Below are 17,213 nucleotides of genomic sequence, written 5' to 3'. Positions count from 1 at the left end.
ATACTCACAACACAACCAAATACAGAAACACTGCAAATATTCACAACAAATACAGAAACACACTACTCACAAAGCAAACAGATACAGAAACACGCTGAAAATACTCAACAGAACCAATTACAGAAATGCGCTGCAAATACTCACAACACAACCAATTACAGAAACATGCACGCAAATATTCACAATGCAACCAAATACTCACAGCACAACCATACAGTAACACACTGCAAATGCTCACAACGCAACCAATTACAGAAACTCGCTACAAATACTCACAACAAAACCAATAAAAGAAACATGCTGCAAATACTCACAACCCAACCAAATACAGAAACGCACTATAAATACTCACAACAGAACCAATTACAGAAATGTGCTGCAAATACTCACTACACAACCAAATACATAGACACTGCAAATACTCACAACACAAACAATAACAGAAACACACATAAGATCAGGATGTTAAATAAACAAAAAACTCACCTTACAGGTCATCGACAACACCACTGACAAATAGACAGTGAATTGACATTTGACAATCGACATTTATTTTAGCATCCTGATCATATGTTTCTGTGCGTTTCTATATTTGGTTGTGTTGTGAGTATTTACAGTACATGTGTTGTCAAACTGATGAAGATGTTTTCTTAATTTGCTGGTGTTTTTCTATTTGCTTGTGTTTTCTTCAGTTGCAGTGGGTTGAGCTCTCTCGGCCACTGTAAGTACTTCATACAACCACTAAAAATCACCTTGACACCAGGTGGTGTCATTTGTTTGCAGACACCACTTGGTTTTGTCATCTAATTAAATGACATAAATTTTAAGTAGCTTGGCAACTATAAACACTGAATGCTGTCATCAAACAAAACAAGATGAAGATTGGCTTGCATGCCCATAATTTGTGATTTAGATGTCCTGCGTGTCAGGTGACTGCAGTAGCACAACTCTAAATCTGTGGCTAGTCTGACTCCTACAGTTTCCTGTCATCCTTTCCTCCCTCTTGTCTTTTAAAATGTCTCCAGTTTCAAACACTTGGCCATTTTTCCTCTGTCTCTCTGCTCCCTTCACAATAATGAGAGCAGGTCTGAGTGAATACGGTCTCCTGATGCTGCATCGGATGTCACTGAGCTGAGATGATGAATGAGAATGCTTTCACTGGCCCGTGTTTGGGTGTAGAGTTCACCTTCAATTGTGGCTGCTGGCAACTGATAGGCACCAGATTATGCTTCAGTGCTTCATGAGAGATACAAAGCAGTGAGGGAGAGACAGGAAAAAGAGAATTACATTTATTGGCAGAGGAGGAAATGGATGAATGAGAAAAGAAAAGCAGATGAACATTTATAGCAAGTGACAAAAGACAGTGAGACAAAAATCTGTTTTCAACATTTGCCAACAGTAGATGCTAAGCCAAGTTGGATTTATAATCGTGAACATTTCTGAGTTTCCTGAAGCATTCCTTAATCTTCTGATCAACACCGTAGCCTGTTAAGGGCACATAGTGTCATGTTATTGAATTTTTTCCGGTTACATCAAGGATTTTTTTTGTTCTTGTTATTTTTACAGGCTTGAGGGATGAGGTGAACACTCTGAAAATAGGTCTCCAGAACAACATGCATCAAAAAGAGCATGTAAAGAAACTCCTGGAGTAAGTCATTTTTGAATAATCTACACTTTCAGCACATATTCACAATGAGACATGTTTTGAGTATACAGCAGAATTACGTTTTTTCCATTATATTAAATAAGTGAGCTGTCTGCTGGTTGCCTTCTAAAGCATCCAAACTGAAATGAAACATAACTGACTGAAACAGCTATTTAGTGACTGATGTGAAGCATGCAGGAGACTCAACTCACAATTGATTCCAAAACAGTTTGACATGTTGCTAAGCTATCAGTGTGATGAAGCACAAATATTCAAAAAAATATTTTAAGAAAAATAATTTCTCCCTGATTTACCCAGAATTCAGTGTTCTGCTTTTGATAGCTCTACATCATACACACTATATCCAAAGATCTCAGCACAACTCATATCACAGCTCAATATAACACCATTATCTATAAAACACTCCCCTCTAAAATGATTTAGTGTGTGTGGGGAACAGGAAAGAGCAGCATTTTATCATTTGCTCAGTTGGGTAACAGCCATTAAACAGCCAGTATTACATTGGAATGCCAATGCACTGCCGTTCACACCAAACAAGAGTATTTATTCAACCAAAGAGATGAGGATATCTTCCTTGCAATGTGTGATGTATCTCCTCATGAAGGGAGTATATTTTTTTTTTTGCTGGTGGTGTAGAAAGGGGGGAAGGCTTGCTAGCTCTGTGACCTGGCAGTGCGCGAGGAAGAAACATTTTTGTTGAGTGTCAGGTGTTGCTTCACACTCTGCACACCTCCCTCCTCTGAGGTTCATCACATTACACACACTGACTCAACATTGGCTCATACTTCTTTTATAATCTGTCCCAACTTCTGTTTTTCGGGCTTCTTTTATCCCTTTTGTAAGCGAAGGAGCCTCTCTCTGTGCCTGTGGATGAGAGCTGTCAGATGGCTCTGTGGCAGGACAGTGTATGTGATGTGACAGGGCGAGAGCTGGTGTAGCTGTCAGGGCCGCTCTGGCATTGACAGCTGTGTATGTGTGCGTGGGACGGGGCTCGTCGCGTGCTGGTTCTTCCTGCCGTCTGCGCTAATGTAGTTTGGAAGGTTGATAAACAGATCTGATGCAAACGACAGTCCTCCATCTTTGCAAAAACACATTGTTTGCACAGTAACGTTCAAAAGTTTGGGGTCAGTATGTTTTTTTTAAAGAAAATAATACTTTTATTCAGCAAGGATGCAAGGAAGCTCAAATGTGATGCATAAAGAGAATGAACCTCACTGGTTCTTGTGAAAGTTCAAACATGCTGCATAACATGAGAAAGAACCTCATTGGTTGGAGCTTCCGTTTACCACAACTGATGTGTGAGTTGATGAATGTTTATATGTGAATAAAAGCCTAAATTAAATCTGTTCATCATATAAAGCAATTGTGTATCTTCAGAAAATCTGGACTAAACCACTCAATTCATATGGATTAGTTTTATAGTCTCTTTATGAACTTTTTGAAGCCTCAAAGTGGTTGTCAATGGAGGGACAGAAATCTCTCTGATTTCATTAAAATAAATTAATTTGTGTTTGGATGAATGGAAGTCTTGTGGGTTTGGAATGACACGAGTAAATGATGACAGAATTTTCATGTTGTGAACTAACCCTTTAATGCCAACTGCGTAAATCTTGGCAGAAGTGTCTATTTTTATTGGAATTTTAATATTTCACCTTCGTTTCCTTCCATAAATCTATTTTACACTGTAGGTACACAAATTAGTTACACTTAAACCTATTGAACTCCATTAAATCCTCATTGAATAGGGAGTTTTTGAGTGGTTTATGGCCTATCTTGCATGCTTTATATTTCATCTTATGAATTAGTTTTATTATTTTTTTATCCTCTATGTAAAATTGTACAGCACTTTGGTACAACACACATTGTTTTTAAATGTGCTTTATGAATAAACTTGAACTTGAAATCCCAGGGCCGTTTAACTCTAAAATGATGCAGTCTTTGTTAATAAGCTTTCATTGTGTTTCATTCCATTTTCTCAGGTTTGGTGAAGTAATTACTAGTTTTTTCTTTTTTCTTCTTCTTCTTCCCCCCCCCTGTTTTCCGCTTCTGCTGTATTATGGAGCCAATTGGATAAATTATGCAGCTATATTTGTGTGGGTGTGTTGGTGTTGATGTCAGAGTGTGATTTATATGTGTTTACTAAAAAAAAATGTGTGTGTGTGTGTGATGTTTGAGAGAGAGAAATTATACTGTACTGCAAATCCGAAATCTCACCACTGTGTGTACCAGTGAAGCTATGCTAATGGAAAAAAATGTCTGGTGTTGCGATTAAACAAAATCTTACTGAAAGCTCATTTTTTTGAGATATCAACTTATTTTTAGATTTATGGAATGACTCACTGTAGAACATAAAAGTGTTTTGGACAAAAATAGTTCTTCAAAATCTCTTCTTAGACATTAGGTTTGGAATGATGTGAGGGTGAGTAAATGTTGACAGAATTTCCATTTTTGTTTGAGCAATCCCTTTAACCTACTTTAAGTTATACATGCAAACAAGCCAAGAATAACACCTGAATTATTCAACATTCTCAGTAAAGACACTCCAATGACTTTAGACCTCATGAATTAGATTGTGCTCGGCTTCTTTAAAACAGCATGACGTGTGTGTGTGTGCGGATACATGTGCCAAGGCTTTGATATCTCCATATCAGGGAAGAAAGAGCAGTGTTTGTATGCAGCATGTGTTCCCATGACAACTACATAACCTCTAACCCTATTTCAGACATGCATATCACACACACATCTGCCGAGCCAGTTTGTTTCCGTGACTACGCTGATACATGTCAGAAATAGTTTGAGGCTATTTAAAATACTCATGGAGCGACAGACCACCAATGTGATTAACCTGCGGAGAGAGAGAATGGAAAAGAGCAAGACTGAAAGCGATAAAGAGGATGAAAACTTTTGTAAATGAGCAGGACCTCTGCCCGGTGAGATATGAATTGATAAACAGTATATTAACTAAGAAATGTGAATATGCAAAACATTTCACTGGACCTTCTCAACTGATGAACTCAGTTACCTGGAGTTCAGATGTCAAACCCTGTTATTTTTTTCCACAGTATTCCCTCCTAAACACAGCAGAAAAACCTGATACGTGGTCTTACATGTCTCACAACGCTCCAGTAGTGTGAGTGTAGCCCCTCAGGCCTAAATCATGCATGTGGAACATCGAAGCGCTCTCTAAGAAATAGACTCACATGCCACAGATTCCACCTCCATTTGTTACCCATTAATAAACCTCAAAGAGTGCTGGCCACTGATTATTATAGGAGAGAAAGGAAGAGAATGATAAGGAAAGAACATGTTATTGCACCATTATTTTGATTATAAATTACATTTGTACTTGTTTTGAAGAAAATATGAGTGGTTCTTACCCTTGCAAAAGTTTCCTTCATGATCCAATTCCACAGTGGATGTCAGGTTGTTGCAATGCATTTGCTAAGGTATACAGTCAAACCAAAATTTATTCAGACACCTTGAACATTTCTTTCATTAATACAGTTTATTCACTATAAAATGGTAATAAAATATGAAAAGTTAAACTGTCAGAAAAAAATAATCTTAATTATGTCAGATAACACTTAAGCAAAACATGGTCAGGTCAAAGTGTCTGAAGAATTTTTGGTTCCAAATTTGTATCAGTTTTACTGGTAGAAGTCCACTGTATGAATAATTTTTGGGTATAATATGCCACAGTTTACTTTATTTTGCTATCCTCACTTACATAAATGAACTATAGTGTCCTGCAAGTAAAAATATATAAAAAATGTCTGAATAATTTTTGGTTTGACTTATATGCATGCAGTAAGGGTAAAAAGTTTGGAAACTTTACAATTTTTTATGTTTTTGAAAGAAGTTTCTTCTGCTCATCAAGCCTGTATCTATCAAAAAATAAAGGAAAAAAAATGTAATATTGTGAAATATTATTTCAATTTAAAATAATGGTTTTCTATTTTAATATATTTTAAAATGTAATTTATTCCTGTGATCAAAGCTGAATTTTCAGCATCATTACTCCAGTCTTCAGTGTCACATGATCCTTCAGAAATCATTCTAATATGCTGATTTATTGCAAATGTTGGAAACAGTTGTGCTGGATTCTTCAGGATTCTTTGATGAATAAAAAGATAAAAAATATCAGAAGAATCTTAGATAGAAATCTTTTGTAACAATATACACTACCGTTCAAAAGTTTGAGGTCAGTAATTTATTTTCTTTCTTTTTTTTCTTTTTTGAAATAAATGAATACTTTTATTCAGCAAAGATGTGTTAAATTGATAAAAATGTGATAGTAAAGATAACTAAATGATTGAATAAATGCTGTTCTTTTTAACTATTTATTCATCATTGAATCCTAAAAAAAAAGTAGTGCAGGTTCCAAAAAAAATTTGAATGATTAGAATGATTTGACACTGAACACTGGAATAATGGCTGATGAATTAAATTATATTTTAAAGTATATTAAAATAGAAAACAATTATTTTAAGTTGTAATAATATTTCACAATATTACCGTTTTTTCTGTATTTTTGATCAAATAAATACAGGCTTGATGAGCAGAAGAGACTATTTTCATATATATACATATATGTATATAATATATATATACATATATGTATATAATATATATATACATATATGTATATAATATAATATATATATATAATATATATACACACACATACACGTTTATATATAGTCAAACCAAAAATTATTCAGACACTTTGATCAATCTGAGAAATAAGTCATTGTTTTGGTGGTGCCTATATCCAAATTATTTTGTGGTCCCTAGATATGGCTAGGTTCCTTTCTTCAAAGTCTGCTTTTGTTTTGCCATTTTCCCAGTCACTTATAATAGCACACCTCTTCTCATCAAGGTGCATAATTTGAGGGATAATTCATATCTTCATTGCATGTCTTAGAGATTTAATCAAATACGTTATCCTTAAGTATGAGCTAAAGATCATCTCAGATCATTTATTTCTATCAAATCTGATCCATTTGGTAGAGGCAGACTTCTAGTGAGCATGTGAGAGTTACAGATTGCGTTCTTGTTTTCAGGTCCACTTGACCTGACAGCTGCCATGTTTTCATCCAAACAGGGACATCCATCTTTAACATGTTAATCCCATAATCATTTTCTCTTTCTTTCTCTCTCCCTTTTCCTCTCCCCCTCACTCTTATCTCTAGTGTCACAGAGATCCAGGGGAAATAAAAGGTTATCTTAACCCGCTGTCAGATAGCAGTGTGTCACAGAGCTCAGCGAAACCTTCAGGCAACCACAATAAACAAAGGAAGAAAGGTCTTCACCAAACCTCCATAAGACACCATCGCTCTCGTTCGGCTCAGCTGGGAGACACGAACTCCCCAGGTTCTCCCTAGACTGGCGTTGAGGGAGTCGATGGGGTAGGATGGGGAGTGTTGGCGTGTGAGGGTGAAAAATATTTGTGAGTTGGGATGGGGGGATGCAGAATGCTTGACAGACGACACCCGCTGGGAATCTATACCGTGCTGACCTTGAGAGAGAATTGGAGAAACTAGAGAACAAGGGAATGAGATAGCGAGTGAGAGACTGATTGTTATTCAACTTAGCAATGCAGGGATTTCTCTGCTATGTTGTGCTTAACATCAGGCCCCAGGAGCCTCGGCTGGCGTAGATGATTTGCAGAGGGCAAAAAAAAAAAGTGGAGAGGAGAGTTTCCCGTTTATTAGCACCCGGGCTCAGACATGCAAGGTCTGTGCTTGTGTCCTGATCGACAGGAAGGTCAGTCTGAGAGCCAGAGGGAGAATATGTCTGTGTGTGAAGTTATCTGGGTTGAGTGGGTGTGAGAGGGTCAGATTTTACCTCCATTGCTGGAACGAGGGATGCAGCGATGTTAGTTACTGATATGCCAATAATTATTTTCATGTTATGGTTGAAAACCAGTAAATGACTGAGTTCTATACTATACTATCTTTCAAAAGTCACTGGAGTAAATTACATTTTAAAATATATTTACAATATATTAGTTAAAATTAGTTTTAATTTATTATATTTCACAATATTACTGTTTTTACTGTGTTTTTGTTCAAATGCAAATGCAGAACAAGAAGAGACTTCTTTCAAAAACATTAAAAACTATTAAAAAATCGTACAGAGCCCAAACTTTTGAATGGTAGTGTATTATTTTGTATAAATAAATCAATCATTTTCAATGCTACAACATTATAATATACAGTGTGAAAAATAGATATTAAAGGGATATCTCACCCAAAAATGAAAAGTATCCCATGATTTACTTGCCATCCTAGGTGTATATTACTATCTTCTGTCTGACAAACACAATCGGAGATATATTTAAAAATATCTGTATATAATGGTTGTGAATGGGGGGCTGCATTTTGAAGCCAAAAATAATGCATCCATCCAAAAAAGAAGTAATCCACACAACTCCAGATCTTCTGAACCGAAGCAATGCGTTTTTCTAAGACAAATATCCATAATTAAAACTTTATAAATTCAAATAACTAGCTTCCTGCAGACGACACAGAATGCGCAAGTCGATTTGCAGCGGAAGAGGATCCTTTGACTTGACGCACAACGTAATGATGAACGCGGAAGCACAGAGGATAGAGAGAAACAAAACACTGTTCATGGATTATAAGTCTAAAATGATCATTTTTAAAGTGAAATGTCAGAGGATTTCGATATAAGAGAAGAGGAGATGTCTAAGCTTACGATACTCCTTCATCCTACGTCATTCATCACGTCAGAGGATTACTCTTTTGGCACAAGTCCACTTGCGCATTCTACATACGGTCGTCTCCCGGAAGCTAGTTATTTGAATTTATAAAGTTTTAAATATGGATATTTTTCTTACAAACTGCATCGCTTTGCTTCAGGAGACCTTTATTAACCCTCTGGAGTCATATGGATTACTTTTTTCTATGGATGGATGCATTATTTTTGGCTTCAAAATGCAGCCCCCTATTCACAACCATTTTAACCTTGGAGGACTAAGGATATTTTTAAACACATCTCTGACTGTTTTCATCTGAAAGAAGATAGTCATATACACCTAGGATGGCTTGAGGGTGAGTAAATCATGGGAACATTTTTATTTTTGGATGAACTATCCCTTTAAAGGTCCACTTGGTAACTTTTGGCCCTCTAGTGGTAGAAAAACAAAACTGCATGCTTTTTTGCAGAAGAACATTGTTTTGGATGTGCTTCGACTTTTGGATGTGACACTGCGGGTTATTATGGCTCTCCTATTATTTATAAAATATTCACATTCAATTCACTGACTGCTACCGAAAATCTCTAATATATGTGACAGAAATGTGATGCAATATATTATGCCTCCTTTGTCACTTACATTGTGGAGACAAGCCAAAAGACTTAAAAATGGACCAAATGTTACAATAGAAAATGTAAAAATGCAGAAAGTTTTCACGAGGGTTAGTTTTAAGGGTTGGGGGTATTATATTTTATATTATATTATATTATATTATATTATATTATATTATATTATATTATATTATATTATATTATATTATATTATATTATTATATTATATTATAAATGAGCAAAATCAATGGCAAGTCCATTGTATATTATAATATGTTAGATTATATTATATTGTTTTTATAATTTAATCGATGGCAAGTCCCGACCATGAAAGAAAAACAAGATTGTAGGATTTTCATGTACATATGCAGCAAATGTTTAGATGTTGCATGACACAATCGCTTGACTAGCATGCAGAGTTTGAGAATGTCATGGTGAATTAATGAGCTAAAGCAATGACAGAGTGATAGACACGCATGTAAACGCTGTCTGGCACGCATTAAACAAAAGCACGCTCATACACACAGGAACACAAAAGCCCCCTGTTTGCATATTAATAGTCTCGCTTAGCCAGGCTTTTGACTTGCGGCAACAAAGTTTGGTCCACTTTGCAGATTATTGTGACATGAAGAGGCCATCTGTCTGACGTGTTTAGATACAGGTAAATCTGATTGAGAAAGGTAACACTTTACAATAAGGATCCATGTATTAACATTAGATTACATTAGTGAACATTTACATTAATAAATGCTGTGGAAGTATTATATATAACCCTCCAACACAATCCAGGACGCCATTAAAATAAACCCTAAGCTTGTTTCCGACGCTGGGATTCTTCTGAAGTCTGTACAGAGACTCAAACTAGCTTTTAAACTGGACGCATCAAAGCGAATGTTCTTTCACTCTTTCATTTGTCCTGTCGTCGACAGACTCAAGTGTGTGGAGTGTGTCAGAAACTGAACACACATCTGTATAATGTATCAGTGTAGACAGTGTCAGTGATTATAATGGGTTATATTTGTGACGCACACATCCAGTGTAGGAAAATGTCAGCCATTAAGTGACTGCCTGCCAGTGGGTGGGGCCTGTGGTGCGATGATGTTTAACTAATCATTGAGGAGGAAGTCATATGCAGATATATTTGCTGTCACAGATCCCGTAATATCAGTTGTTTTTGGAGCTTGATCAAACGACTGCTGTGTTTATACGGAGGATGTTTTAAGCTATGAAACAGAAACCCTCAGGATGTTTTAAAGCTACAAAGACCCTTTTATGTGTCAAAAGATCAAGGCAAATTTGATTTCTCATGACCCCTTTAACAAAAACCTTATTATAAAGTGTTAACATGATAAGTAAGTGAATCTGAAGAAGAATAGAATGACCTAAAAAAACATATCTGTGAATGGTAGTGCATAAAATGACTGAGAAATGTGTGACGTTCAAATAACTTTCGAATATCTTTCAAATGATTTCATTCACAAACTTTGATTATTTTTTCCTCAGAAGCGCTTATCATAATAACATAATATCACTTGACGCCACTATGGCTTTCATTCTGTTTTATAAGACTCCCACACTTGTCACTTCTGTGCTCACTAACCGAGTTTCTTATTATTACTCAAACTACAGAGCGATGTTACAAAAAAACATAACACTTAACAGCTGTATGTCAGATTGAGTTTCCATCTCTTTTCCACCTGCTTTCTTGTTTTCACCTTCTCCCTCTCGCTCAGTGAGATTTCAACACCCATTACACCCTTGCTGGTACCTGCTAACATCACACATGGACGTGCCCTGGGCTACACTCGTTTACACGCCATTGTTTAGCTGCTCACGCTGAGATACTGGTGTTAGAAGCGGATGCCAGAGGGACATGCTTGGGTGACTTTTTTTGGGGAAGGGAAATTTTTTTCAGTATCTCTCAGCTCCACAGGCAATAGAGGAAAGAGGGAACAGATGTTAGCAGCCGCTGCTTTAAATAAAAACACATCTCTGTTGTCTTTCAGGATAAAGTCTGTGGAGAAAGAGGATCTGCAAGCGTTGTGGAGCGAACAGACGGCCGCCATAGAGAGGTACAACCGTAAGAATGAAACATCACACAGTTGTGCTTCGTTTTGCCAAGATATAAAAGTCTGAAAGGAATCAGATCTATACAGGAAAGTGGAGGGTTTAGAGAAACACTGACCAACTATTTAAATGTTGAGCATCAAGCACATTGGCTACAGATGCACCAGGAACCAATCAGCTTGTGTACACTTAACAATGTAATTGTCAGCAGGCTGTAATTCTTCAGTCGAAAAGAAATTAAGATTTTTGAGGAAAACATTCCAGAATTTTTCTCCATATAGTAGACTTCACTGGGGTTCAACGGGTTGAAGGTCCAAATGTCAGTTTCAGTGCAGCTTCAAAGAGCTCTACATGATCCCAGACAATGAATATGAGTCTAATCTAGAGAAACGATCAGTCATTTTCTAAAAAAAAAAAAAAAAAAAACTTTAACCACAAATGCTCATCTTGCACTGCTCTGTGATGCACCACGCATTGCGTAATCACATTGTGGTTAAAAAGTGTATGTGATTATATATATATTTATATATGTATACATACATATTTTAGAAAATGACAGATGGTTTCTCTAGATAAGACTCTTATTCCTCGTCTGGGATCATGTAGAGCTCTTTGAAGCGGCACTGAAACTGACATTTGGACCTTCAACCTGTTGAACCCCAGTGAAGTCCACTATATGGAGAAAAATCCTGGAATGTTTTCCTCAAAAACCTTAATTTCTTTTGACTGAATAAAGAATGACATAAACATCTTGGATAACACGAGGGTGAGTATATTATCAGAAAATATGAATTCTGAAGTGAACTAATCCTTTAAAGACCCATCAGCCCAGTGCCATCTAGAGTTTCATGACAGAGTTTGGTTTTTAAATATGATAATTGTTGTCCACACTTTATATTTTGCTAACTAATTCAACTTATATCTCTGAGAAGAGAAAAGCAGTAGTTTCTCATATACACACAAATACTGAACTCACTCACCAGGTTATAAATAGAAGCATGTCAGGCATCTTTGGTCACATTTTGTCTGTTTTGATTGATGTCATGGTCCACTAAACTGTGCACAACCATGAACTATTGTGTATTTGTTTGACTAGGGTGTGATCATGTGTTTGTCTATGTAAAAGTGTGGTGAGTGTGTGTGTCTGTGTGTTTATGTGTGGTAGAGACAGAGTTTGTTAGCGTCTGTCAGTCATCTGCAAGTGTCTCCGTGGATTGATGCACATTCCAGGCTGTGGTTTGGAGTGCTGTGTGCTGTTTGTCATGATTGCTCACCAGTCTGAAATGGAGAGAGGACAACACAGAGATAAAGAAAGGCTAAAAAGACCTGAAAGCTTTTCACTGAGGGCAAAGCGACCTCAGACATAAAAACACACTGGCATTACAAAACCCATTACAGGCATTAATCATGTATTTAGACACGTCATCAGTTGGACTGTTTCTACAGCATGGATAGAAGACAAGTTAAATCTCATTTGATACACATCATTTTTTTTCTTTTAAACATTTTTGCAGTGCCTGGTTATAAAAGCTTGTTTCTGCCATGAAATAAACAAAGTTGCAATTATGTTTTTATTTTTTATCTCACAGTTCTCTTTTTTTCTTGCAATTGCAAGTTTATATCTCACAATTCTAAATTTTTTCTCAGAATTGTGAGATATAAAGTCAAAACTGCAAGTTATATAGTCAGAACTGCGAGATATAAAGTCAGAATTGGGAGTTATAAAGTCAGAATTGTGTGATGTAAAGTCAGAATTGCAAAATATATAGTCAGAATTGTGTGATATACAGTCAGAATTGCGAAATATGAAGTCAAAATTGCGAAATTTTTTCATAGTCAGAATTGTGTGATATAAAGTCAGAATTGCAAAATATAAAGTCAGAATTGTGTGATATAAAGTCAGAATTGCGAAATATAAAGTCAAAATTGCGAAATTTAAAGTCAGAATTGCGAGATATAAAGTCAGAATTGGGAGTTTTAAAGTCAGAATTGTGTGATATAAAGTCAGAATTGGGAGTTATAAAGTCAGAATTGTGTGATATAAAGTCAGAATTGCGAAATATGAAGTCAAAATTGCGGAATTTAAAGTCAGAATTGTGTGATATAAAGTCAGAATTGGGAGTTTTAAAGTCAGAATTGGGAGTTTTAAAGTCAGAATTGGGAGTTATAAAGTCAGAATTGTGTGATATAAAGTCAGAATTGCGTGATATAAAGTCAGAATTGCGTGATATAAAGTCAGAATTGCGAGATATAAAGTCAGAATTGGGAGTTATAAAGTCAGAATTGTGTGATATAAAGTCAGAATTGAGTGATATAAAGTCAGAATTGCGTGATATAAAGTCAGAATTGCGTGATTTAAAGTCAGAATTGTGTGATATAAAGTCAGAATTGCGTGATATAAAGTCAAAATTGCAGAATTTAAAGTCAGAATTGGGAGTTATAAAGTCACAATTGCAAAATATAAAGTCAGAATTGCGAGATATAAAGTCAGAATTGCGAGATATAAAGTCAGAATTGCGTGATATAAAGTCAGAATTGGGAGTTATAAAGTCAGAATTGTGTGATATAAAGTCAGAATTGCGAAATATGAAGTCAAAATTGCGGAATTTAAAGTCAGAATTGTGTGATATAAAGTCAGAATTGGGAGTTTTAAAGTCAGAATTGGGAGTTATAAAGTCAGAATTGTGTGATATAAAGTCAGAATTGCGTGATATAAAGTCAGAATTGCGTGATATAAAGTCAGAATTGCGAGATATAAAGTCAGAATTGGGAGTTATAAAGTCAGAATTGTGTGATATAAAGTCAGAATTGAGTGATATAAAGTCAGAATTGCGTGATATAAAGTCAGAATTGCGTGATTTAAAGTCAGAATTGTGTGATATAAAGTCAGAATTGCGTGATATAAAGTCAAAATTGCAGAATTTAAAGTCAGAATTGGGAGTTATAAAGTCACAATTGCAAAATATAAAGTCAGAATTGCGAGATATAAAGTCAGAATTGCGAGATATAAAGTCAGAATTGCGTGATATAAAGTCAGAATTGGGAGTTATAAAGTCACAATTGCAAAATATAAAGTCAGAATTGTGTGATATAAAGTCAGAATTGCGAGATATAAAGTCAGATTTGCGAGATATAAAGTCAGAATTGCGTGATATAAAGTCAGAATTGGGAGTTATAAAGTCAGAATTGTGAGATATAAAGTCAGAATTGTGAGTTATAAAGTCAGAATTGCGTGATATAAAGTCAGATTTATGTGAAATAAAGTCAGAATTGTGATATAAAGTCAGAATTGTGAGATATAAAGTCAGAATTGCGAGATATAAAGTCAGATTTGCGAGATATAAAGTCAGAATTGCGTGATATAAAGTCAGAATTGGGAGTTATAAAGTCAGAATTGTGAGATATAAAGTCAGAATTGTGAGTTATAAAGTCAGAATTGCGTGATATAAAGTCAGATTTATGTGAAATAAAGTCAGAATTGTGATATAAAGTCAGAATTGTGATATAAAGTCAGAATTGCGTGATATAAAGTCAGATTTATGTGAAATAAAGTCAGAATTGAAAGATATAAAGTCAGAATTGTGTGTTATAAAGTCAGAATTGTGATATAAAGTCAGAATTGTGATATAAAGTCAGAATTGCGTGATATAAAGTCAGATTTATGTGAAATAAAGTCAGAATTGAAAGATATAAAGTCAGAATTGTGATATAAAGTCAGAACTGCGAAATTTAAAGTCAGAATTGCGTGATATAAAGTCAGAATTGCGTGATATAAAGTCAGAATTGCGTGATATAAAGTCAGAATTGCAAAATATATAGTCAGAATTGTGTGATATACAGTCAGAATTGCGAAATATGAAGTCAAAATTGCGAAATTTTTTCATAGTCAGAATTGTGTGATATAAAGTCAGAATTGCAAAATATAAAGTCAGAATTGTGTGATATAAAGTCAGAATTGCGAAATATAAAGTCAAAATTGCGAAATTTAAAGTCAGAATTGCGAGATATAAAGTCAGAATTGGGAGTTTTAAAGTCAGAATTGTGTGATATAAAGTCAGAATTGGGAGTTATAAAGTCAGAATTGTGTGATATAAAGTCAGATTTATGTGAAATAAAGTCAGAATTGTGATATAAAGTCAGAATTGGGAGTTTTAAAGTCAGAATTGGGAGTTTTAAAGTCAGAATTGGGAGTTTTAAAGTCAGAATTGGGAGTTATAAAGTCAGAATTGTGTGATATAAAGTCAGAATTGCGTGATATAAAGTCAGAATTGCGTGATATAAAGTCAGAATTGCGAGATATAAAGTCAGAATTGGGAGTTATAAAGTCAGAATTGTGTGATATAAAGTCAGAATTGAGTGATATAAAGTCAGAATTGCGTGATATAAAGTCAGAATTGCGTGATTTAAAGTCAGAATTGTGTGATATAAAGTCAGAATTGCAGAATTTAAAGTCAGAATTGGGAGTTATAAAGTCAGAATTGGGAGTTATAAAGTCAGAATTGTGTGATATAAAGTCAGAATTGTGTGATATAAAGTCAGAATTGCGAGATATAAAGTCAGAATTGGGAGTTATAAAGTCAGAATTGTGTGATATAAAGTCAGAATTGAGTGATATAAAGTCAGAATTGCGTGATATAAAGTCAGAATTGCGTGATTTAAAGTCAGAATTGTGTGATATAAAGTCACAATTGCAAAATATAAAGTCAGAATTGCGAGATATAAAGTCAGAATTGCGAGATATAAAGTCAGAATTGCGTGATATAAAGTCAGAATTGGGAGTTATAAAGTCAGAATTGTGTGATATAAAGTCAGAATTGCGAAATATGAAGTCAAAATTGCGGAATTTAAAGTCAGAATTGTGTGATATAAAGTCAGAATTGGGAGTTTTAAAGTCAGAATTGGGAGTTATAAAGTCAGAATTGTGTGATATAAAGTCAGAATTGCGTGATATAAAGTCAGAATTGCGTGATATAAAGTCAGAATTGCGAGATATAAAGTCAGAATTGGGAGTTATAAAGTCAGAATTGTGTGATATAAAGTCAGAATTGAGTGATATAAAGTCAGAATTGCGTGATATAAAGTCAGAATTGCGTGATTTAAAGTCAGAATTGTGTGATATAAAGTCAGAATTGCGTGATATAAAGTCAAAATTGCAGAATTTAAAGTCAGAATTGGGAGTTATAAAGTCACAATTGCAAAATATAAAGTCAGAATTGCGAGATATAAAGTCAGAATTGCGAGATATAAAGTCAGAATTGCGTGATATAAAGTCAGAATTGGGAGTTATAAAGTCACAATTGCAAAATATAAAGTCAGAATTGTGTGATATAAAGTCAGAATTGTGATATAAAGTCAGAATTGCGTGATATAAAGTCAGATTTATGTGAAATAAAGTCAGAATTGAAAGATATAAAGTCAGAATTGTGTGTTATAAAGTCAGAATTGTGATATAAAGTCAGAATTGTGATATAAAGTCAGAATTGCGTGATATAAAGTCAGATTTATGTGAAATAAAGTCAGAATTGAAAGATATAAAGTCAGAATTGTGATATAAAGTCAGAACTGCGAAATTTAAAGTCAGAATTGCGTGATATAAAGTCAGAATTGCGTGATATAAAGTCAGAATTGCGTGATATAAAGTCAGAATTGCGTGATATAAAGTCAGAATTGTGAGTTATAAAGTCAGAACTGTGTGATATAAAGTCAGAATTGTGAGTTATAAAGTCAGAACTGTGTGATATAAAGTAAGAATTGTGAGTTATAAAGTCAGAATTGCGTGATATAAAGTCAGAATTGCGTGATATAAAGTCAGAATTGAGTGATATAAAGTCAGAATTGTGTGATATAAAGTCAGAATTGCACGATATAAAGTCAGAATTGGGAGATATAAAGTCAGAATAGTAATATAAAGTCAGAATTGCGCAATATAAAGTCAGAATTGCGTGATATAAAGTCAGAATTGCGTGATATAAAGTCAGAATTGCGTGATATAAAGTCACAATTGCGAGATATAAAGTCACAATTGCGAGATATAAAGTCAGAATTGTGATATAAAGTCAGAATTGTGATATAAAGTCAGAATTGGGAGTTATAAAGTCAGAATTGTGATATAAAGTCAGAATTGGGAGTTATAAAGTCAGAATTGGGA

General features: G+C 34.8%; 1 protein-coding gene across 14 annotated transcripts in view; it reads left to right on the top strand.

Annotated features, from left to right (window-relative positions):
* Positions 1-17,213, top strand: part of lekr1 (Leucine-, glutamate- and lysine-rich protein 1) — a 228,019-nt gene that overhangs the window by 80,883 nt on the left and 129,923 nt on the right. For all 14 annotated transcript variants that reach the window (XR_010895534.1, XR_010895536.1, XR_010895538.1 and 11 more), the window contains 2 exons: positions 1,567-1,648; positions 11,005-11,070. Coding sequence is in view for 6 of the 14 variants with exons in the window: in XM_067390612.1 (XP_067246713.1) it covers positions 1,567-1,648; positions 11,005-11,070 (148 nt within the window). In the remaining 8 variants the exon portion in view is untranslated. The remainder of the gene's footprint in view (positions 1-1,566; positions 1,649-11,004; positions 11,071-17,213) is intronic.

Source organism: Chanodichthys erythropterus, chromosome 7 (genome assembly GCF_024489055.1).
Source record: "Chanodichthys erythropterus isolate Z2021 chromosome 7, ASM2448905v1, whole genome shotgun sequence".
Classification (NCBI taxonomy): Eukaryota; Metazoa; Chordata; class Actinopteri; order Cypriniformes; family Xenocyprididae; genus Chanodichthys; species Chanodichthys erythropterus.
This window is presented reverse-complemented; position numbering and strand designations above follow the sequence as displayed.